Consider the following 24,456-nt stretch of genomic DNA (forward strand, 5'->3'; position numbering starts at 1 on the left):
GCTGCAACTATGAAAGCATACATAATGCATTTCTTTTCGGCACAGATTAATCACTACACAGGAAAATTTGACTCGTACATGCGCTCAGCTTCACTAAGGTTACACTGAAGTGACTGAATAATAATCAGTTTTAAACTCTATTACTTGTAATCAAAGTTTAAATCTGCACTACAGGTTATTTTGTAATGTGAAGACGTTGCACGTAGTGAAGTGTCGTGCGCTCTCTTCAGCTCTATGGAGTGACTGTCCTTTAGCTCTTTCTTTTGGTTCCACAACCTGCATCTTTACTGTTTTCATCAAGTCTCTTACCTGAAGCAGCAGGCACCTGTTTTTGTCCAGACCATAACAGCAGCAAGACAAATTAGCAAGTAGCTAGTGAACACTTTGGAGCAAAGTGAATAATAGAGGGTCTTTCATTAGATTGCTAAAACCACAACTCCAAATAGATCCTAATGTTATCTGCTGGATGGGTTAACATCCACTGCTTGCGGACATGTTTTTAAAGGGCTGCTTGAACATTGAAGTACACTTTGCTGGAAGATTTATTGATTGTTACAGAACAGTTACTCTTCAAAAACAAACAGGATCGAGTTCACATCAGCGACATAACTGGAGGTACCGAGACGCTGTGTCCTGTATTTGTTCTTTTAAACAAAAGTGACATTGCAGCCAACACAACTGTTTTGTTTACTCAATTTAAATCACTACTTTTAGCAATGTGTTTTTGTGCAACAGCAGTGGAGAAAGAACAAACTATTTATTTGAGAATAACAAGTGAGCACTCATGTAATTGGTCATTAAATGAAAACCACAGGCGCAGAATGGCTTTTTAATAGTTAAAGTAAAATATTTAGACATCATGGGCAATGGTCCAGTCCAACGATACAGAAGCATTAAGAAAGGGATTGTTGACCTTTGTGTGCTTTTTGTTGGTATGTTGTGCGAGCTGTCAAAGGGTAGCATTTGTGTCGACGAGATGTTGGCGGCTGTTGGAAACAAAGCAAAAACAAATGCAACAAGAGAGGCACTTCATTCAGCCGTATTTTGAAATATAAGTGGACGGGGTCGCAGGTCTGTAATTGGTTCCTCTGCCAAGATTTGTTTACAAAGAATTCTAATCAAAAATGTGTATTGAAAAACAGAGAAGCAATGAGTATTCACTGACAGTTCATTTGTCACACATCTTTATTCAGTGTTTCCACAGTAAAACACACATCGTCAAAACTGACTTAACAAATACTGCCTTTGAAGTTGATGACATACCAAAACTCTTTGAACAAAACGCTATAAATGTTTAATCTGCCTGTTTGTGATCATCATCATCATTTAGATTTTTTTTGTATTTTTTTTTTTTTTTGTATTTTTTGCATTTTGCATTTTGGGTTATGTTATTTGACAGCTCAATTAATCCAGCAACACTCCTGTATTGGAGGGGACTGGCGGGGGCTTTGACTACACCTGTGCAATTCAAAATAAGCTATTTGATATTCATGCATCATCTGACAAGCAGTACGAGACTGTACAGATTTATTTATTTTTTCTATCTATTTCTGCACAAACAACAGTCAAGAGTTGAGATGTGTGGCCTTTCTAATAACACTGAGTGAAAATTCAACTGACTGTACTCTGTGTGAACTCTTTAAAACAAAGCAAGAAAGGAATTGTAATCAGTTATTCCATAACAGATTGAAATATTTAAAATGTCCACAGACACATGCAGTGTTTTATGTTTGTTTGTTGCTATTTATGGATTTATGGAAAACCAAACAGCCCTGTGCAGTTTATTTGTTCACCGTCTTAACTCGGCCTGTATCCTGTTTACTTGTAGCTTACTTACGCTCTGTACTCTGGTGTCTTCACTCCTTCTGCATTTCTCTATTCCCCTTACATCTCCTTATCGTGTCCTTCCAAAATCGGGATCAATTCATCTGAATTTGCCCGTGTCTCTCTAAACCCTCCTCCCTCCACCTCCATCCATTTCCCTGTCTATTCATATCTGCCGCCGTCTCTCCAGTGGAGGGCCAGTGGTTGGAGTGGGGGCCGTGGTCGAGATGCAGCGTGACGTGCAACACAGGGACCCAGCAGAGACAGAGGCGCTGCAGTTCTTCGGTGCACGGCTGGGCTGAATGTAAAGGCCCCCATCAGGAGAGCAGGGATTGCGCCAACCCTTCCTGCAGCGGTACGGCGCACAAATGAATGCTTAGTATTCACACACATGCTCTCAAAGGCCATCATGCAAACATGGAAACATGCATTACTTGAAAGTCTTCGCTTCACATCACCGCAGTTTGTGGGTTGGGACATGGTTTGGCGTGTCAGTTTGTTTTGGGCCCCGCAGGACGAACATACTAGCGTTTTAATGAACCTGGGCCCCAGAACGGGCTCCTATTGGCTGGTTGTGCGTACCACACTAAAAAATAGAAAGAGCTTATCAATTTTCCTTTCTCTTCACCTTACATGCTGTTTTCGTTCCCTCCCACACTTGCCTCCCAGCTCCCTAATCTTCACCGGTGGTGCTTTGCTCCTGTTCTAGGTGGAGGTAACTGGGGCAGCTGGAACCACTGGAGTCTCTGCAGTAAGACATGTGACTCCGGTTGGCAGCGTCGCTTCAGGATGTGCGAGGGCACCGGAGTAACGGGCTATCCCTGCGATGGCTCTGGAGAGGAAGTCCGGTCCTGTAACGAGAAGAAATGCCCAGGTCAGTCACTCTGGGGATGTGTGTGAGCTGAGAAAAAGGAGAAACGGTAGAAAAGACAGAAACTGTGCTTTTTTTAATGTATTATTCATGCTTGAAAAGACTGTATAAACACTTTCTGCCTTGGACGTTTTTTTTTTTTTTTTCTTCTGTGTGGCTGCATATCTCTGCACGCCTCTCCGCGTGGATCCCTGACAGAGACAAAAGAGTGTGTGTATCTGTGTGTGCGACCAATCTGCATATGCACAGTATTTGTCAGGCAGATTGGAAATGATTCCCAGTGGTTCGCACCAGAGCCAAAGGCTTCTATTGCAATTTTAGAACTGCACCCGTCTCATCTTTATCTGTCTCTTGTTGGTCCTCCTGTCGATTCACATACCCATCCATCTTCACCTCTGCATTGATTTTTCACGTCCCTGCCTTGCGCTGTCTCTTCATCCTCTACTTACCTGAAAGTTACTCAATGTTGCGCTCCTCTTTAGCATTGTTTTTATCATGCTAATCTCACTTGCTTGCTACGACTCTCTCTGTGTCTCTCCGCCATGTTCAGTGTCAGAATATCGGCCATCGAACGATACAGAGAGGTTTAATGAGCGCGTCTTGTGTTTCTTCCACACAAGCCTGAATGCCACATGTGCACAGGGCTTGCATCCAGCTTTGACAGGCTACAAATGATGAACTTTAGAGTGCAGCCTTCACCGTGACCCCTTTGTTTTGAGTAGCTCTCAAGCCTCTTTTTTTTACACAAGGCGAGGATCTTGTCTGTTGGCATTGCAGGGGAACATCAGATCATATTTTCTGTCTTTCTGAGTCCCGCTCTCTCCTCGCTCTCCGTCCCTCTTCATCTCTCTGCGTCGCCTCTGCCAGCACTCAGCTGCCCCCTCGGAATATCTTCAGAGCACTCTCCCCCGTTTTTTCATCAGGGTTATGAAAGAGAGGGAGGGGGGGAAACAGATGAATAAAGAGAGGGAGTAAGATGAAGAGGGAATGAGATACTGTACTGAGGCAGTGACACTGACAGAGAGCACTGAGCAATGTACAAGGGAATAAGATTGGGAGCTGCTGCTGCAGGAGAACATTGATTTGTATCTTGTTTTTTGTGCTTTTCTGCTCCCTTTTTTCGCTGGCTATGTATGTGTCTGTGGGAGTGTGTGCGTGGTGATTTTTCTTTTTCTCTGTGCCTGCTAGACTGCACTTCATTTCACTTTTTTCTGTGTATTTCTCACCTACATCCACAGCTCCTCACGAGATATGTAAAGACGAGCACCTTCTCTCTATGGCGTGGAAGAGAGCCTCAGCTGGAGAAACTGTCTACAACAAGTGTCCGACTAACGCCACTGGTCAGTCGCATGATGCTTTAGCCAATATCTGTTCACTGTCAATACAGCTGTCACACAGCTCGTGTGAGTATTTTCTTTGTGATTCAGTTCGGACGGGAGTTCTTTATTTATTTATTTATTTATTTAAGAATGATTTAGTTAATCAATACCCATTAAACTGGTGACTCAAATTGTAGTGAGTTCATACAAGAAACTTGCACAAGATGCGTCAACAGCCAAAAGACAATTTCCAATAGTGTGTTAGCCCCCAGGGACGTACGTTAGCACCCTGTTACTATCATGAGCAGAAGCTAAAGAGAATAACAGGTAATCCAAAGGAAGAAGATTTTGAACATGGCCTATAGGATATTAGTTTATTTGCCCTGCAAATGTAGGGCAAAGTTATAGTAGTTATAAAAACCAGCACCTGCAGAGAGAAAACACAGGACCCACAGAAACTCATACTTATTAGTAAGAAAAAAAAAAAAAAAAAAGGAATGTCAACAAGGCCAGGGTTAGATTGTTAACCCCACGAATGTAGCCTAGGTTAGCACCCAGTGGTTATCATGTGCAGTGCTAGCTATGAGAAGGAATAAGCTCATAAAACATATACTCAATCAACAGAAGACCTAACAATATAAAATTAGAAAGTGTCCAACAGGTAAAATAAATTCCAACAGGTCTGATGAAAGTTAGCACAAGGTAGTTGGTAAAACCAACAGCTATAGAGGGCAAAAGTAGCAGTTCAATCATTTGTCCCTGTAAGCTATGGCAGTGACTGAGCATGCATAAATAACCAAAGGCTTTTAACTGGCTCACCTAAATGGAATGCAGCCATCATTAATGTCACACATTCCACCTGTGCTTTTCCTTCCAGTCTCAAGCAGTATTAATCGAACTCGCCTGGCAAGAGCTTGAATATCATCATCGTTTACATATTTGTAAAATTCCGGCACTCTAGTATCGATTTACTCGTATTTATGTTTGACATTCAAGTGACCTCTAAGTAATTGAGTGCAACAATAGCACGGCAGTGGAATAAGTGGAGCCAAAGAAATCACTGTACAGCAGGTCAAATTATAACGAAGATATTCTAAATGATTCACTGCTTGCATTTGGAACAAATAAGCTTTCGGATTGATGTAAGTGCTCAAATCCCTGGCTCGTCAAAATTGCTGTCCCTAAATACCGTTGCTATGTCATGGTTTTGGCTTGCGTTATCCGACATCTATCTTTAATTAGAACAGCAGCCATGCTCTGCTTGAATGCAGCTCAACCTTTATGTTTTACTTATCACAGTAATAAACTGCAGAGTTCTTAAATGGCCAACTGCCAGACCTTTTCTTTCAACTCCCGCGAGCAGAAAACAAGAGCAAAATGGGGATTTTTTTTTTTTTTTTTCAGACACTTTTCTTCTTCAGAATTGAAGCCAAGAGCAGATGTGGTTCAGAATCCCTCTAATATAAGCATGTTTTGACATCTTTCAAGCTATGGCACCGGCTCCCACATCAAAACATGCCTGGATCAGGTTGCCAGCTAGTAAAATGTAATAACTTACAAAACATTACATTGAAAGATAAATCAATGTGTTAAATTAGATTAACCAAAAACCTTTACAGTTTACTCATGTCCATCAATTGCTCATAAAAAAGGCGGAGCTAGGGTTCAGTAAGTGCATATTTATTTGGCTAGGGAAATGGCTTTGTCTTCATAAAGTATTTTGGCAGCCTTCGCCGGTTTATCTGCCGGCTGCCAGGTTTGAACAGCCAGCAGGTACGAGCTGCCAAACACTGTAGAACTGCTACAAATAAAATACTCGGTAGTTCTAACTATTCTCAGTAATGTATTTTACTGCGAGAAAAGGCCAATAAATTCAAAAACGTTATCTATGTCCTTATTTTTTCCAAAGGTGGCAATAAATTTGCTGTGTTTTTCCTCTGTGTATTAAAATCATCATCAAGCTGACAAACAATGTATTAACTTTGTTTTGAATGCTGTGATAAATACCAAGAAGCAACATATGTATGTGTTTTCATATGTATATATTTATCTTACTCCATTTTTTGTTATAAACTATGTGATACTTTGGCAACATCAGATTGTTTTCACCATGACCTGACACCATATTAACGGTCATTGATTATGTGCTCTTTGGGCAGGTTTCATTTCCAATTCTGACCAATTTCCCATAAAGTGTCTCTCTCTTGTCTCCCTCTTTCTAGGATCTGCTAGTCGTCGTTGCATGCTGGACAATAATGGAGTTGCTTTCTGGGGTCCTCCGAGCTTCGCCAGATGCATCTCACTTGAATATAGATATTTACATTTATCTGTAAGTTCCCTTACAATAGATCAGTCACCCCCCCAAACTCGGGAACTATTTCTACATTTCTTTTTTTTATAATCTTTGGCAAGAATATAAAAGATGTGTATTGTGTTCCAAATTGTTTCATTTCAGCTAACAGCTCGCCTTCATCTAACTTGTTTGTCTCATTAGTGAACTTTTGAGAGAGTGAAGGCTCCATCTGTTTTTTTTTTCAAAGTTTCTCTCTGCTTTTCTTTCCCTCTTTTCACCCGTCATGTACCTTTGTTCAACTTTATTCTTCAAAAAGTTTACAAAATACAGGAGTGTCTTTACTCCAGGCTCGCTGGTATCTCTAATTAGCTTTTCCAGAGCTTTGTGCTCACACTTATCAATTAATGAACATAGCTAATGAATGTGTTCATCAGCCAGGCTGTTTTCCTGCTCTGTGAACTTCAACCTTTTCCATCTCCTCGATGATGGCAGGAGGAGATGGGGGTCGGGGATTGTGCGTGACAAAGCTGATTGCACTGTTAGCTTCTGTTGCAACCTTTCATTAACACCAGGAGTCAATAATTAATTTTCTGTGATTGCTATTATCTTCTGTTCTCCCAGCCTCTCCCACTACCGCTCTGCCTCTCTCTTTGCATTTTATGTAGACAGACACTTGCTCTGTGCCTCTGAAGTGATGAGACCCAAATTCTCCCTGAGAATGCTGCTAGGCCTCTTGTGTATACTTCCATCGTGAACATCCCCCTCAACTCAAATCCAAAACATTCCTGTGATTTCTGAAGGGAAAAAAACAAACAAACAAAAAAAACATGATCTTTGGTTCCTTTGGTCACGCTGTTTGTAACATTTTTACCACCTTCATATTTTGAATAAAAGCAACAGTAAGTGCCAATAGGCCTGCATTTCATAATCTTAACTGTAACCAGCAGATGTACAACCATCGAATGTTCTTAATTTCTGTCTCTTTTCTACACTGCAGTTACGAGAGCATCTCGCGAAGGGTCAGAGGACCCTGGCTGGGGAGGGCATGTCTCAGATCGTAAGAAGTCTCCTGGAGCTCTTGCAGAGGAGGAGCTACTACAGTGGCGACCTTCTCTTTTCCACGGAGATTCTGCGAAATGTGACGGACACCTTCAAAAGAGCAACCTACATCCCAGCTCCCGACGACGTGCAGGTGAGCAGGGCCTTCTGTTAAAGCCCTCTTACGCCACGCACCATACGAAACATGTGGTCATAGACACACTCTTTCACACACTTGTAATGCCTGTAAATGTATTCAGTGTAGAAGCTCTACTTTCTACTGCACGGGGTGTGAATAGCAATGAACTACAGCGACACAGTTGCTATGGCCTCAAAGGGGATTTATCCTCAGCAGAGTTTTTCCCTTTTCACCTCCTGTAAGAGAGCAAAATGCACCTGTCTCAGTCAGTCATTTGACTGACATTACTTTATGTTCTACAATAAGCCTGCGTACAGATGACTACTGAACTAGACTTGGCAGAGAATAAACTGCAGTACTGCTGCAGTGCTGATGGTCGGTGGGTGCATCCTAGCTACCTAACAGGAGACAACTGACAACACTTACATACAAGTGAAAAAATCTAATGGCCGTTCTGCATTAACAACTGAGTTTGTCTTCATCTTGTGTCTAGAAATTCTTCCAGATAGTCAGCCTCATGTTGGACATGGAGAATTTAGAGAAATGGGAGGACGCTCATCAGGTAAAGACTTATCTCTCTCTCTGTATGCATGCCTGTTGCTGTATGTGTGCCTCTATAACAACTGCTGCACAAAGTTTCTTAAAAGGGCACTGTGTATTTGAATTTTATATATACTAAACATATTAACCATCTAATCATGCAAGCTATTTATCTTTTTATTTTTTTTTTCTCCATAACTGAATAAACAAGCTGTTCTCAGAGGAAAATAAAGTCCCAAGAATGCTGTTTGGGGCTAAAAAGGTGGCAGGGTCCGCCACATATAAACAAAGTAAAACACTGTGAAATTGTGTGGACACAGTCAGTTTGGATCAGTTTGTTAGTTCATTTTGTTCAAATGAAGAGAAGTTGATTGTGTAGTTTGTATAAGCATGAAAAATCAATCATTAAAATGTCTTCGCCAAAAATACAAAGTGCACCTTTAAAGGTCAAATATTCAACATTCAGCCTCACTAGATGTCAGGAAACAAGTGTTTTCTATGTAAAGATATAATGGAGTAAAGACATCTTGAGTAGAGAGTGACGTCTCACTCTCTCTCTTTGTGTTGATATCATTATCAGTATTGAGCCTCGCTGGCTTTTGTTTTGGATAGCCGGTCTGGCTGCCCGATCACGTTGCATGTGTGACCTCTTCCTTTTGAACCGTTGGAACGCGAGCAGGGTTGTGTGCATGTGTGTGCTCTGACCTATACCGATTTTGGGGAAAACAGGTCTAGCTAACCTTCAACAAATCAAAAGTACCAGGAAAACCGCTGACTTAGGAGGGGAAAGGGGAGGAAAGGGGAACGACGTACCGCTTTGTAACGTTGGTGCTAAACTGCAACTGCTAGTGGGGCTCAATTCCACATTTAGGACCTTAATGTGTTAATGTTCATATGTAAATTTGTGTGTAAAGGTGGGTGTGACCACATCCCCCATTAACTTTTCATTCGACTCATAAAACAAACACACCTGTCTGCTGAAGACAATGGCCACCAAATAATTACACTAGCTGTGTGTGTGTGTGTGTGTGTGTGTGTGTGTGTGTGTGTGTGTGTGTGTGTGTGTGTGTGTGCCAGCTTGATGCCCTTGAGTGGAGGTGTGTTTGCTTTCCATCTGGACACAATAAACAATCAACCAAATGTGATATCATATCCCACGTAGTTACATTTTACTGCTGTGGAGCACATTCAGTGGTCTGGATAATGCAAAGAATAAAAATGTGTGAACGGGTGAGACATGTCTCATTTTGGTTTAGTCATGGATAATAATTACGATGCCACTCACCTCTCTTCTTTGTCCCTCCATCGACAGGTCGCTCCTGGCGCCGCTTTGCTGATGAGGATATTAGAGGATTTCATTCACCTGATCGGCGAAGCCCAGAAGCCTTTCCAGAGCTTCCTCGTGGTGACCAACAACCTGAGTACGTGTGGCACACATGCAGTAACAGGCTATTTCACATCAATCTCCATCCTAAAGACATTCCTTTGTGTAGATATTGCACAAAATTAAGGAATTCAGGTGGGAATTTGTAGCATTCTTTATCTTCAGTTGAGCTAATCCATATCAAATCCACTGCAAAAATGCCTTACCTCATTTATACATTTTAACATGAACTTTTTGGGTTTTCAAGATGAGCATTGTAACCCCAACCCACAATTGACTGCAGTATATTTTGAAAAAAAATGTTTTTTGTATCATATTTGTCCAGTGATAACCATCCAGCGAGAGCCTGTATCTGCAGTTTCCAGCGATATCAACTTCCCCATGAAGGGCCGGCGAGGGATGAAGGACTGGGCCAGAACTGCAGAGGATAAGCTCTACATCCCTAAAGAGGTCTTCACCAACCCGACTGAGGGTAAGTTGCGAGCTGACAGTGAAGACAGGTCCTAACTTTCATGGGTTTGTCCAGACTCAGGGATTTGTGGTACCAAGCTATTCCATAAGTCAGTCTGAAGGTCATCATATGTACTGTACATAAACGCACATTGAATTTGCAGTTGTAGTTGTATTTATTAAGGGATTTTTCTACAAGCAACTATCAATTAACCTGCAAGCAGGTATACTGCGGTTCAAGTTCTGAGGCTATTGCTACACACTGCAAAGGTCTGAACCCGCCTTGGTGCTTCTTTCAAGGTTTCTTTTCCTTTGAATGGAAAAATCGAGATGCAACAAACAGATCTCACCCTCGGCATCAAAATGAGGCTGATGATGTTATTTTTAGAGCTGACAGCGCTTCCAGAGGTCTGTCTTGCATCAGGTTTGAGCGCTCGACTCAAAACCAAGATTTGGATCTCTTTTAGCTGTCATCTTCAATCTCAGTGTTGAATCCTAGACGTATGAGGCTTCAGCCAAGGTCAATCCAAGAAGTTATCCCTGTGTGGATTCACACAGCTTGCAGATGTGTCTCAGGGAGAGGAGATGCAAGGATTTTTTAAGGACAGTGGTGGGTACTGCAATGTTGAGAAGGCTTTGGACTGTAAAGAGGCCCTGGAGGGCTTTTCTAGAAGATGCAGGTCTTTCATCGATGAAGAAGTGCGCTGCATCCCCTCGAGAGCACCAAGTCCTCGTGCGGTTTTAAAAGACGTTTGTTTGCTTTCAGCAGCACAAGAAAGTTGACTGCCATTTGTTGCGACGGCTGCAAATCTTTATTTTCCGCAAGGTTTCAAGTAAAGCCAAGAAATATGCAAAGTGATGGTCCAAAAACACACTAAGAAATTAATATGGAGGGTGGAAGAGAAACAAGACACAAGGAGGCATAGGAGGTAGAGCCGTAAAGGGGAAAGAAGGGGACTTAAAAGTGGAGAAGAAAAGGGTTTAAATTGGATTAAAGAATTACTGTGGCAGATGCAATCCTCTACCAACGAAGGCAAAGGTCACCTCCCACAGGAAATTACACTGGCAAACTTCCTGTCTGGCACTCCGTCCCCACGACCAAATTAAAGTTCAGAGAGGCTCCAAGTCGAAAGAGCAGAGCTGTCTCTGACCTCTGATGACACAAACCCTCTTTGATTGGCGCTCAAGACATCCTGTATGCTGACCTCAGGGCTCTTCACCTCAGCTCACCTTCTCTCTCTTTATTAGACATGGTGTAATGTGCTTGTTCTGAACCATCCACGCTGCTCTCATGTAAAAGGAACCTTTTTAGTATTTGCCCGTGAGTTGTTTTGTTCGAGTTGTTTTTCCAGATATTATGAAACAAGCAAACTCGGATATCTCAAAGGATGAACGTTAGGCTGCAGCTGGAGTCGTTAGCTAGACCTTGTTTAATGCTGCAGCATTGTGATGTTGTTTTCTGTCTTATCCTCCATCCACCCTGCCTTTCGGTTTTATCCTTATAGTTCATAACAGAATGTTTTGTGCTTTTGGTGTGATAAAAAGTAAACTGCTGCATTACATTTACTCACATGTTACTGTCATTAAGCATCTGCTCTTTGGTAAATCGTTCCATCCAAACTGTATATAGCCTTATGAGTAGCAAGTACTCCTTGCCCCGTGTTAGAACTCTGCCTCTTCCCACTGGAAGTCCGCGAGTTGACGAATTCAGTTGATTGCTATCAGTTTGATTGGTTCATTTACCCCATAATGAAAGCCAATCTCAGATGGACAGCTTAAACATGCTCATAAAGGCCCGTCGGCACCTTTGTGCGTGCACGTGCGCACACACGCCGCCGATTGATAGGTTCATGAATCGCTCCACTGGGCAGAGGCCTGGACTGTTCTTCACTGATTTTCGAGGTGACAAACTCCCTCGCTCCCTCCGCTGTGTCTCTCTCTCGCTCACAAACACACACACAAGCACTCATGCTGCACACACACATACATCCAAACATGCACGCCAGCAATGACTTCATATTTCAAATACGCCATCGCTGGTACATGCATACACTTATGCACCATTAACTTTGAAGTATTACTCAAGCAAGAGCACAAACACTCAAGAAGCTCTACTCTCAAATTATGTGTTAAAGTCTGACTTCCTTATTTGCAGTTTTAATCGTCACTATGTTTAGTTTCAAATGGGGAAATTTGATGATTTGGAGTAGGTAGTTGGTGCTGAAATAAAAGTTGTGCATGCTTAGCAGGAATAGTCCAACATTTCAGTATAAAGCCCAACTGAGAAGAATGATAGCACAAGTCTATATTAAACTGGCAATAGACGGGTTTTTGCTTGAACGTATCATTATGAAGTCGGTGCTGATTGCACAGTGTAATAGCTCCAGTTTAATGACACCACTGGTGCTGAGATTGGTCACCTATAAACCTCGCTTTGACTCCGCTATTTTTGTTTGCAACTGGGCACGAAATCTCCTGGAAGTCTGTTTCCACATGAAGAACAGAGTTGCAACCAAGAGGCTTAAAACATTTTCAGGCAGGGTGAGCTAATGCAACAGCTAGTCTGGCTCTCTCTAAAGTTCAGCGTACATCTGGCTAATTACGCATTAACATAATTTCCATTTTCTTTTTTCCATACACAGACTGAATTACCACACAATGGTAACAAGACAAGTCTTTAGAAATCCACTGCTCCCTGCTTTTATTCACCAAGAACGTGTTGCGTGTAAATCCCCTAAAAAAGGTGGCTCTGCAATGAATTAAATTTTCATTACCCTGTTGTCCTGTACTGGACAAAAGGAATGCTATTCCACAGTCCTTTGATTCCCCAAAATGTCTTGTGCCGTGTACAAAAAAAAAAAAAGCAAGCGTGCTGAGGAAAGAAACCAGGGAGGAATGAAAAGAGTAACTCACACAGTCTCGATGGAGCTTTCGATCTCTGATTAAAACCATAAGTTATGGCCCCGCATCAACTCCAAGCATATCTTTTCCTGACAAATGGCGTATTAAAGTTCACAGCTGGTGACTGGTGGTTTGCCATTTTGTTGGATTGCAGCTGACCACCAATCATTCAGATGTTCAGCAGGCGAAAGAGTGACAAAAAGTCTGTTAATGGGAAATTAGAGTTTTGTGATTGAGTGCTTTTGTGGTATTAATCATCCTAGAGTGTAGGAGAGCCACCCCCTCACACACTGATTCACCATTTACCCACAATACTCTGACTTTCTCATTTGCATGCCTTTGCAGACACTGTCCAATTAGGATCCATCACACTCACAAGCTTTCTCATACAGACTTTGATCTGGTTTTTTGCCTCCTCACAGTCTCAGAATTGCTTGTTCCCCCCGCTGTCGAGTTTTTGTCTCTTCTTCTTTCCCTCCTCTTCTGTCTTGCATAGCTATCTCTCTTCCTGAGTATTACCTCTTAGGCAGCAGGCAGACAGATTCTGGATGAGTCACCCAGTATGTCTGATACCATCAACTCCCTCTGTCTCCTCCTCTCCCCCTCTCTGTTCCGATGCTTTTTCGTCGCTTCTCTCTGCCTAAAAGGGCAAAGGAGGGAGTGGCATCTCTCAACATGAACTCTTCGCCTCTTACTCTTCCTCTCTCTGCTTCCTTCCGCCTCCCTCACTTGAGACAAAGTGACATTTACAAAGGGACAGTACGTCTCCGTGGGAGCCCGTGCTCTTTTTGGTGAAAGAGCACTGAAGGGAGTGGTGGAAAGGCAAAGGGTTGTAAAGGGGAACTGTTGAAAAGGATGACAAAGTTGAAAAGTGGGCTTGAGAATGACAGCCACAATAGGGGAGGAAGAGAAGGGAGGAAGGGGGGCTTAAACAAAGGTAAAAGAAAGAATGCTGACGATAAGGACATTGAGTAAAGAGAGTGTGGACGCTTGGACTTTACTGACAACATTTTAATCAAGTCCACTGCATGTTAGAGCATTGGACTTTGTTTTATTAATACGTCCTCTAGCTGTGCAGAAGCTGAGCGTCCAGCAGCATAAGGTCGCACACATTGGTAAAAGCAGTGTGAAACCAGCATCTTCGGACTGAATTAGTGATAAGTTGTCAAGTCAAAGGCATAATAGGCCTGATTATGGGATACGCAGCTGTCATGTCAGGCTGCTGGAAGGCGCTGCAATTAACCAACATTTCTTATTTTGATGTAGTCACATAATTTGCTAGCAACAGCTTAAGAGTCAATGTAAATAAAGCTGGGAGTGTAAGTTGATGAGACAGCTGAAGTCTGGGCTTGTTTGCTTCACCAGCTTATATATATATATATATATATATATATATATATATATGTTTGTTTTGGCTTTTCTCTATCTTCCCAACCAACATTTAGATTAATGTGCTAAATTCTTGTTGATATCTTAAATATGAATTTGACACATTTTTTACATGCGTATGACTGTATGGAGTCTGGCAGATATTAGTCCAAACAATCACAAAGGATAACAAGAGGTATTCAAAATTAATCACTTGATGATAGATGGATTGTTATTTGATTTTTGAAGGTGTCTGTCTGGGTTGATCAGTTGCAAAATTGTCTGTGTTACAGAGACGGAGTTGGACTCGGAGGCCACCATGTATTATGTGATCGGAGCCATCTTGTACAGGACACTGGGCGTCATCTTACCTGCGCCAATGTGAGTACACCTGGTGATATCTACTCTCCAGTTACTAAGGTTTCAAACTATATTTCACCTTCTATTCCTTCCCATGTCTTTTTTTTCTTTATCTTCTTTCTGCATCTTTCAGTACTTTCTCTGACAAGTTTCCATTTCTCTTACATTTTCTTTTATTTATTTGCTTCATTTCTTTGACTCACTACCTTTCTATTTCTGTGCTCTTTCTTCTTTTGCTCCCCTTCTCTTTCTAATTCCAACCTGCAATTCTCAATCTGTCTTCTCTCTTATAGTGTCTCTATTACTACCCCCCCACACACTCTTTGTGTCTACCTAGTTATCAGACAAATGTCTTGGATCTCCCAAAAAAGTACATTTCCCTAGATGTTTCTCTCTTTCTTTTGCATTGTCATGTATGTTTGTAATTGTGCAGTGGGCTTCGATTGGGTGCAGGCCTAATGGGTCCTGAAACTTGTATACAGAACTTGCAGAAATAGAAGTTAGCAAAAATCAGGAGGTTGTCAAAAGGCCACTGTGATATGGTGTTTGTGCTGGCCCTGGGCCCTTTTATTCAGGTCAGTGCTCTTGGTTGTGGATGAGCTGGATCTGTTGAAGCCCCTTTTCTCCCTGTAGCTCTGCTGAATGCTAATGGGTGCCGTGTTCTGTTTTAACTTAGGCGCTGGCTCCGGCTCTCTCCATTCTCATTAGGTTTTTATTTTTATGTTTATTTATTTGTGGGGTTTTTTTGCAAACACACTCAAGAAACCATCAAAAGCATGGCGAGGTGCTGGCTGTGGGTTTCTGTTACCGAGTGTGTTTGCTTTCGGCACACAGGGTATTGAATTCTTTTGCCCCATACCAAATATGCCAATAGTTTTCAGCTCATTTTGGCTGATTGCCAATTCCAACACTGATGATGTGCAGTATGTAGATATTTTATTCATGTAATTGCAGAGAAATAAAGTCCCTCCGATGGTGGAATTAAGATATGATTATGCCTGCTCATATGCACAGATTCACTGGGCATAATTAGAGAAAACTTGTCTGGTTGCATGGAAATAATTAAAGAGTCATCTGTTGGCCAGAAAGGTTTATTTCAGGCTAATATCACTGGTGTGCTGATATTATCATACATCCCAAGTGTAGATGTGTGTGACGAATATCAAAAGACAGCAGCTTTGCGGCATATTCCTCTTATTTTTCCTCATCATTTCACAAAATCCCAGAGAAAAAAATCAAGCCTAACTCGAGTGTGCATTCCAGTTCGTAGAAAATAACACTCTTTTTGTGTGATTGTGCGTGTCTCTGCAGTCCCCCTGCGGTGATTAACTCTAAGATCCTGACAGTGACAGTACGGCCGGAACCGCAACCCAGTGAGCCCATGGTGGTGGTGGAGCTGTCACCGTTTATCAATGTAAGTTTGAAAAAGAAATTGTACCCGCACTGTTTTTTGTTTGTTTGTTTGTTTGTTTGTTTGTTTTTTAATCTGTTTTCATCCAATACAGAACACTGTCTTATGGATCATTTTCATCATCTAAACTTTCCCATTCTTGGGTTTTGTCAATATGGGTGTGTAACTTAAAACTACCAGAAAACCACTTATGTTATTAGTAATATCAAAGTGTGTTATGCAACAACAAGCTAAATTATTCCATGTGAGACACTTTCAAATGCGAGGGTATGCATTTTTTTATTACATACGTTTGAGCGAGTTTCATCCAAGAAAATACATTTGTTTACGGCTTTAAAGGATTTCTTTCCTCCCAGCTGACCCATGATTCCTGAGTTCAGATGAAAGAGAAAGTGCTGCATGCTATAAAGCGCCGCAGTGGCCGGCGAATTGCCTGAATAAATGCGGAACCTTTTTGACTTCCTTATATCGAAGCGTCTCCTGGTACCTATTTGGTTTATATTACAGTGGAGTGTGTTATTATAAATGACTCGTGGGGTGTCTTTCGGTGGAAAGGCCTAAGTGCAAGCTTAATGAGAGGCACTCTTCACGACCTCAATAAGATGTGGGCTTCATTAGCCATTCTTCTGTGTAAAGGTGGGCACAGATTTGAAAATAATGTTGAATATTTAATGGTTCTCTCTAGACAGCACAAACAAACACACACACACACATACACACACACACACACACACGTACAGTATATGTGTGCACTAACTATAGTCTTCAATGAAATCAGTCCCTTGCTGTGTCACCCAGGACCTGAGGTTCAAAATTATTACACAGTGTGTGTCTTCATAGAGATCTTGTATTCATTCTCTAACCCCCGCCACTCCATCTCCCTGCTTTAAACCACTGATTCATTACTTAGGTTTGGCATTTCCTTTATGTGCCTGTATCTTTTATCTTCCTATTATTCTGCTTTTTACCACTTTTGGCAGAGCAGAGGTATTACAGGTTGCACAATCTCTGTCTAGAGGATGACGTGTTAATGCTGATCGCAGCATGCTGCTCAGGCTCCTGCTGAGGACAGGCACTTCTTACCTGACCACATTTGTGGGGGCAGATTCAAGTATGCATACCTCAGGCCAGTGTTTGTGAGGCCATTTTTATCTTGTCTGAAGGGGTCCTCCTGCTAATTAGTTTTAAATGTGGCAACATTTTGGAGATTCACAGAAAATAAAAATATAAAAAAAAAAGGATTGTTAAAATTGATACAGCATAGGATGAGATATCCTGACTTTACTCCCTGTGTATAGAACCAGAGACACGAAATCCTGTATTTTCCATAAAGGAACTAATTAGTGTCTTTCAGTAGACCTTCCCTGCCCATGACTTTTAAAATCAAGCTCCCAGTGTGTATGTCCAAGGAAGAAGTTCACTTACAGTATAATTACCCTCAAGAGAATTGCTAATGTGACGAAAATGATGTTAAAATGAATTAAATCTGAATTAGATAATATATCTCTGCCATTTAACAACAAATACAGCTAATGTAGATGATACAAGCGTTTAACATAAAATTCCTTGTTGAATCATTCATATCATTGAAATGCAAACAGTGCTCATGGTCTTAGTCATGGCCACACATATCCAGAATTGTTGCTTGAGATTAATTTGGGGATTTTAAACAACTAAAAGCAAAATCAGAGACGGAAAAACTTGTGTTTATGCCAAAGGCAAAAATAATAATGTTATACCAAACAATTGTATTTGTAGCACTGCACTGAAAGACCAATAATATTAAAGTTGATTACAATATTTTTGTAAAAAATTCTTATTGCTAAGCGGCTGCTTGCTGTACTGCAGTTTGTTATTTACAGATCTGAGAGTTATTGATCTTTTTTTTCTAACTCTAGGGGAGAAAATAAATAAGCTTATTTCTTGAAAGTGTAAAGTGATTGCTTTTAAACACTATTGAAGTTTTTCATTTTGCTGAGACATAACCAAACTACTGTACTGTAGAGAGACAGATAATTCTTTGTCATCTGATTACAGAAGGCACTGGTGAATATTTAACTTGTCAGAAAATGCTGACCTACTGGGAAAGAAAAGGAAGAGCAGAGTCTCCTGTCCCTTCTGAAACAGAGACCCTGCAGCACTGCCTTAAAGAAGACCTTTCATTATTCTGGCTTTGATCAATCAATCAATCAATCAATCAATCAATCAATCTCCTTTATTTAACCAGATGAAAACAACTCTTAAATTTTAGATTTAAAACCTCTTTTCCAAGAGTGACCTGGCCAAGACGGCAGCACAACAGCAGAATGGTTACACCAAACGAAAAATACGATCACACACTACAGGAAAACAAGAGTGGGATTACATGATTACACAGTGCAATGACAAGATCCAATTGAACTTATTTCTCTGTCTAGGTGTGAGATTTTCAAGTAACAGCTCTGTGTGCTATCCTGCATACATTTTATGCTGAATACCAGCCGATATTCCCGTCTCGAACAGTCTCTGTCAAGGGGCTACGGTCTTCGGCTGCATTAGCGTCGACCTCGGCAAGTATAGAAACACTGAGCTGCGGACGCGGCGCCCTGGCAGCTGCCTCTGGCTGCACTCTCGAAGGGAAGCATACTGTAGGGGTCTCCGTGCAGGGTCGTGACTTCACTGAGCAGACATCTGCTCTTGTCTGACTCTCTATATTTTTCCTTGGTGTCAAAGTGTGTGCGTGTCTTTAATGGTGAGGGAGCAGTGGGAAGCCAGAAACTGTGTATCCATACAGTAGACCAGAAGCCAAGTGTTACTGCCCCCATCCAGCCATCCTTCAGCTTTCAATTATAAGAAAGGCAGCACTGGTTAGCTTTACGAACATCAGCCATAGGCCTTTCTGGTAATTTCTCTCTAATCTAGTTTACTTTCATCAGTCAAAAAGCCTCATCCAGGTTGCTCCATTTCATTTTCTAAATCTATAATCTTTGATACAAGTGGAAAGCTTTTAAGAGTCCCTGAACCAGTGAGCTCTTGTTCTGTTACAGAGGCTCATTTCATCTGATTAGCTTAAGCAATTCACCACCAAATGGCGGCCATGTGTGTTTTTGTGAATACCTTGAGGAAAATGGCTATTCCTTTTGAGAGAAAAAAAAAAAAAGAAAAGAAGACAGAGCTGTTGAGGTGGACGCCATTATAACTCCCCATGAATGCATCTGTTAGAACCAGAGACACGTTGCTCTCCCTTTGAGAGGCATCAGTTGAGCAGACGCTGTCATTATGCCATGTATCCGCGCTAAAGAGGAGGCAGACATTGTGGGAGTACGCGGATGTCACTCCCGCTGTAGCGCACAGTCAGACACGATGCCGGCTGATTGATAGTTGGATGATAAGAGAGCCCACCACGCTAATGCACACCAAGGGACATCTAATGCTGGTGACGGCAGCAGCCTGCGTGTGAGGCAGAGCAAAGCGGCGTCATCCATCAATATGTGTCACCTCGCTTCTGATTCTGTGTTCATGAACGTTGCATCATCCAGCCCTCCCAAAAACCAGCCATGCGGAGACCCCCAGGATTGGAGATCAGTTACGAGCTGTTCAGAGAAAGAGGCACGACCTTGTCTTCAGAGAAGTGCCTCCTCATAGTGCAAACTTAAATGTGAATCACCTTCTCTCCCTTCCTGGTCCTTGAAAACTGTTGATATTCAGAAAACATTCAGTTTGCTCTTTACTCAAGGAGAATTCTTCAGTATTTTTTTTTTCTCAGGATGTAGTGAGTCTACCTACAGTGGACATCATCTTGTTTTTTGTAACAGTCTGTGGAAGGCTGTTGAATTACTGCTATAATCCCCTTCACCATGAGGGGGAGCTCAAAGGCAAAGTGCTCATTGCAGGACTCAGGAAGAACCAATAGACTGGTACAGAGAGAGATCCGTGTTCCTCTGCATCAGCCCGAAGGGACAATGACTTTTCCGCTCTGGGTACCTCACACAACAGACCTGATCAGTCTCCTCCGAGGTGTATTGGCCGGTTGTTTCTCTCAGACTCGGGTTGTACTTTGAGCTCAGAGAACAGCAGACTTCCTAATGTTTTTGATGTGGGAATGAATGCAAACCAGACAGCCGCAAAAAGTTCACAGAAAAAAAAACAAAAAAACAATCACAATCCAATCCTTAGCAAATGAGGCACGCAGGTTGAAAGGGCACGGCCGATTCTCTAAAAAGTAATCAATGCACAGATCGCTGAAGATCACGGGTGGAACAAGTTGTGATGAGTCAGTTAAAGATGTTGATCCCCCGATTGATTCACTGATTGAGTCATAGGGACTCTTCCTTCGCCGCTGCGCGTGACTGAGCTTTGATTACCAGATGATTCACCTGCCTTTCGCCCCCCAACGATTGGCTTTTGGCTCCAGTGAGTCAATGGATTAAGAGTGAGCTGATAGCAAATCTCCAGCGTTTAGACTGTCCTGAGGGGTTGTGTGGCTTAGTTTTTTGCAGTTTTCAATCAGTTCCTATAAAACATATGAGGATGATTAGAGGTAAGGGAACAGAATCTATAAATTATTTGACTTCAGTGAGCCTTTACACACTGTGAAAGGAGCAATCCTTGCTTTACATTTTACTGCTTCTTAGTTATTTACTTTTACTTTATTACATCACACTGTGTTTGTATTTAAGTAAAGAATTTGAATGCTTTTCCACTACTGGGTGTTTATGATCCCAACTTGCTGTGTATTATTGTCCATGAAATGGCTTTCCTTTTCTTTGTGTCTTAACTCTCTCAATTCATTGCTCTCTCTCTCACACACACGTCTTTTTTTTTTTTTTTTTTTTTGCAGCTGCAGCATCTATTTGCTGCTCCGTCCTCTGACAATGACTCTTTCTCCATCTCTCCCTCCCGACGTCTGTCTCAATCCCTCTCTTTCATTGTCTGTTTACCTCCCTCCATCGCCCATGCGGCATCGCTCTTTCTCCTCTGGCAACGAGCTATTCTGTCTTCTCTCACTCATCCTCTCGACTGGCAATAACAGCTTATCTTCTCCCCCCTCCTCTCCCCCTCCCCTGTATCTTGCAGGGTACATCGGATCCTCAGTGCGTTGTCTGGGACTATGGCAACCCGTAAGTTACTCTAAATGATTCTGACACTCAAGTGAGCATGAGCATCATAAAAGTGTGTACAGTGCACATCTGTGAGTGTGTGTGTGCGTGCGTGCGTGTGTTGATGTTTATCGTGTGTGTGCCCATGCCCAGTCAGATTAATTTCATTAATGAACTGAAAAGAACCTAATGAAGTTCCCCGTGTTGGCGTTAATTAAATTAGTCATTGAGAACAAACACCATTCTCTCTGTGTTGCTAAGAATTCAAAAGCAACATCACTCAGAACGCCTCGGCGGAGCAACTTCTCCTTGGTTACGGTCATCTTTTCACCCGTTTACCTGCATTCACACCACGCTAGCCTTTTAATTTGCAGTTCTGTGTTCCACTTACTGTGGATGTTTAGTTCAACTTGAAGAATCCAATGTAATACCCTGAGTGACCTGGAGCCTTAATGTCTACCTAATGGGCTCTCTCTCATTTGTCTATGTAGGCCACTGACTCTCTGACACTGTTGTCTGTGTAAAGTGGACCATCAAGTGAACCACATAATGTAAACCAGCACAATTGATCATGCTGTTTTAACCATTAACCCACATAGTGATTACTCTATTTGTCAATAACAGAATCAAATTTGTTCAGAACCATTAAACCAGGATCTGGTTCCAGGCTCTTTGTCAACAGCCACTATCATTGAATGGCCCACATCCTCTACTGGTGCCTGTGTGACCACATCTACAGAATACAGTAACATACAGATACATTCAGAGTGACTCTTATTTCTGCCTGAATGTGGTTCACTGGAGGTAGCTTTGTACATGTACAGGTTTTTATTTATTTGTGGCAATAGCTCAATTACATATTACAAATATTGACTCATTATACTGTCTATATACAACAAGTTTCATTGGGCTGTGTGCTTACATTATCACAAATAGTTCCAGCAGTGTTCAAACCAAGTGAAATACATCATTTTGGTCAGATGTGTTTCATTTTGTCGCCCGTTGTTATAATTGCAGGGGTGAGAGTCAGAGATTGCAGCTCCTGTCGATTCGTACATATTACACCATGAAAACAGCAGTTGATGACACAATCCCCTTACAGGATCTACTTACTCACTAGTTCTGGAGCTTTTGCGCATATCGCATGAACATCATTAGCAGATGAAGATTGCTCGGCGAGCATGCATTTATTTCCTACAAATTGTGTCCACGAATACAGATTAGTCATATATAAACATACATTTCAAGAGACATGTTTGACAGATGAATCTTCGACAAAGCAAATGGCTTTCAGAAGCCTCAAATTTGTCATGGGGCAATCACTGCTGGCCCTCACTGTCTACTATGGCAAAAAGATGGATGACAGAAAAAATCTGGCCAGCTCAGCTTCCCCCCACGAGATCGCATTAGTCTATCCAGTCCTAAAGGAGTACTCTCCAGTGACCGAAGAGCACAATGGGAGTGCAGGTTCACATGGAGAGGATAAGATTGTAACTTATCAAACTGGCCCTCTCATCAAGGTACGAAGGAACAGAGCTTGGCAAAGTCAATTAACTAGCCGGCAGATTACAGCTGCAATCAAATTAAATTTGCAGACGTTACGAGGGCACAGAGCCAAACAGAATATAAAGTGGCAAGGTGGCAGAAATGTCTATCAGCCAAACAAAATCAAACTGGAAAGGATGTGGAAAACATCTGAACATGTTTACCAGGGATTTCAGTAATATGTTTGCACACACACACACACAGATGGGAGTGAACCAGGACTTGATGTGATGTACACTGAAATGCAGGACTGGGTGTTAAATCATATATCCTTTGAGAGAACATGAGCGACAAAACCCGATTGTTCCAGTTCTAATAACTGAAGCAGCAGGGAGCATAACTGAGTGAACGATTTGACTATTTGTGATGCTCAGCTATTTTCTGCTCTCTTAAATTACACAGGAAGAAGCTATTCATGATCTCCGTGGGTTGTTCACATCTTGAGCTAATGCACAGACTTGACCATTTTTTGTGTAAACAGCCTGAAGTCATCACAACATGCTATTTGGGTGCACAGATGCTGTTGGGAGATGGTGCGAGGCTGTGAAGCCCAGCCAACTGGTGTGTTTTGATTCAGTTTTATAATTAGTTCTGATCTATGTGTTAAATACATGACACATACATAAGGATACCTGTACATGGTACAAAGAAGTGTCTATATACACACTGACTGTACAGATTTGGTATTTCACTCCTGCTCCCTTCACTCGTCTGTTCCGGGCAGTAGATCTTGACTGGAGCTGGGCGGGCGGCGTGCAGTTGATATGGGCAGAGAACATGTTGTACAAAGCAGTTGTTGTTTGCTGGCAGATATCACCTCTCTCAACCTGGCTGTCTTTCCGACTGAGCCACGAGCTTTGAGGCTGAGCGGGAGGGAGACAAGAGGTGGAGAATGTATAGATAGCGACGTGGAGGGAAGGCAAACACGGCAGCAGCTGAAGCAGACAGCGGGAGAAAAGAAGTTCAGCTCAGAGACGGAGGAAAACACAACTTTTCCGGTCTATGTATGACCTTTATATGGAGACTATATTTAGTGCCCACAGATGCACCCACATTCAAAAGACAAATCATGTACGGTATGTGGCTCTCTCCCAGTTAATTGTTATAATATGCACATGGGTGATGCAAACTTACTTGGAGATTACAGATCAAATCCCTAAAGCCTACTGTCATCCCCGTCACAAATGTCTGCGCACATGATTTTCAGCGGTGGTGGTCTAGTTAGAAATCTGCAGGCAATTTCAGCCGTAGCTTTCGCCCATTTACACTCTCTCTCTCAGCTGGCTGAGTTGGCCAACAGTTTGTGGCACTCACAGTTCATCTCAGTATTTATGTGTGAGTGTTTATTTATTTATTTTGCCCCTAACAGGCCCATATGTCGGCACCATCTGCCAACCCAAATCGCCGGCGCTCACCATCCCTCCCTGTCTTCCCCCATGTGCCCGTCTCCTCAACCTACTCGCGTTCATTCGCCACGCTGGCTCGGCTAGATACAGTCATCTTTAGCTCACAGAAAAGTTTATGAGGTTCAAAAACAGAAGAAGAAGAAGAGTGAAAAATGTACACTTATTTGACCGTGTTTGTCTGAAAGTGAGGTCTTCAGGTTTACATTTCCGTCTACCTTGATTCTTCACTATGTTCCATTTTTCTGTTCTCTCACTAAATCTCCCCTCTGTGAGGAATGCTGATGGCTGCTCAGCTTCTCTTCACTATGCGGTTGCTGACCTTCCCTCTGGCATCTCTGTGCTTTGACCCTCACTCTGCCCCAGTATGGGATATCTGGCTGAGCCCCCACTGACATACATGAACTCGCTCTACATTTGAGCACGTGTCTTGGGTCTGGTGTGTAATAAATTACCATGGCTGTGTTAGATTGTACATGTGCCACTCCCAGATGTAATACACTGATTATTCAATCAAAACAAACCACCTCTT

The 24,456-nt window shown here is 42.1% G+C and overlaps 1 protein-coding gene across 4 annotated transcripts in view; it reads left to right on the top strand.

Moving 5' to 3' along the window:
* Nucleotides 1-24,456, top strand: part of adgrb2 (adhesion G protein-coupled receptor B2) — a 216,505-nt gene that overhangs the window by 124,417 nt on the left and 67,632 nt on the right. For all 4 annotated transcript variants that reach the window (XM_037091276.1, XM_037091268.1, XM_037091259.1 and 1 more), the window contains exons 6-16: nt 2,015-2,179; nt 2,534-2,698; nt 3,934-4,035; nt 6,237-6,343; nt 7,305-7,499; nt 7,978-8,046; nt 9,337-9,445; nt 9,734-9,880; nt 14,421-14,508; nt 15,799-15,901; nt 20,954-20,997. In XM_037091276.1, the coding sequence (XP_036947171.1) occupies nt 2,015-2,179; nt 2,534-2,698; nt 3,934-4,035; nt 6,237-6,343; nt 7,305-7,499; nt 7,978-8,046; nt 9,337-9,445; nt 9,734-9,880; nt 14,421-14,508; nt 15,799-15,901; nt 20,954-20,997 (1,294 nt within the window). The remainder of the gene's footprint in view (nt 1-2,014; nt 2,180-2,533; nt 2,699-3,933; nt 4,036-6,236; nt 6,344-7,304; nt 7,500-7,977; nt 8,047-9,336; nt 9,446-9,733; nt 9,881-14,420; nt 14,509-15,798; nt 15,902-20,953; nt 20,998-24,456) is intronic.

The sequence above is a fragment of the Acanthopagrus latus genome, chromosome 3, assembly GCF_904848185.1.
Source record: "Acanthopagrus latus isolate v.2019 chromosome 3, fAcaLat1.1, whole genome shotgun sequence".
Classification (NCBI taxonomy): Eukaryota; Metazoa; Chordata; class Actinopteri; order Spariformes; family Sparidae; genus Acanthopagrus; species Acanthopagrus latus.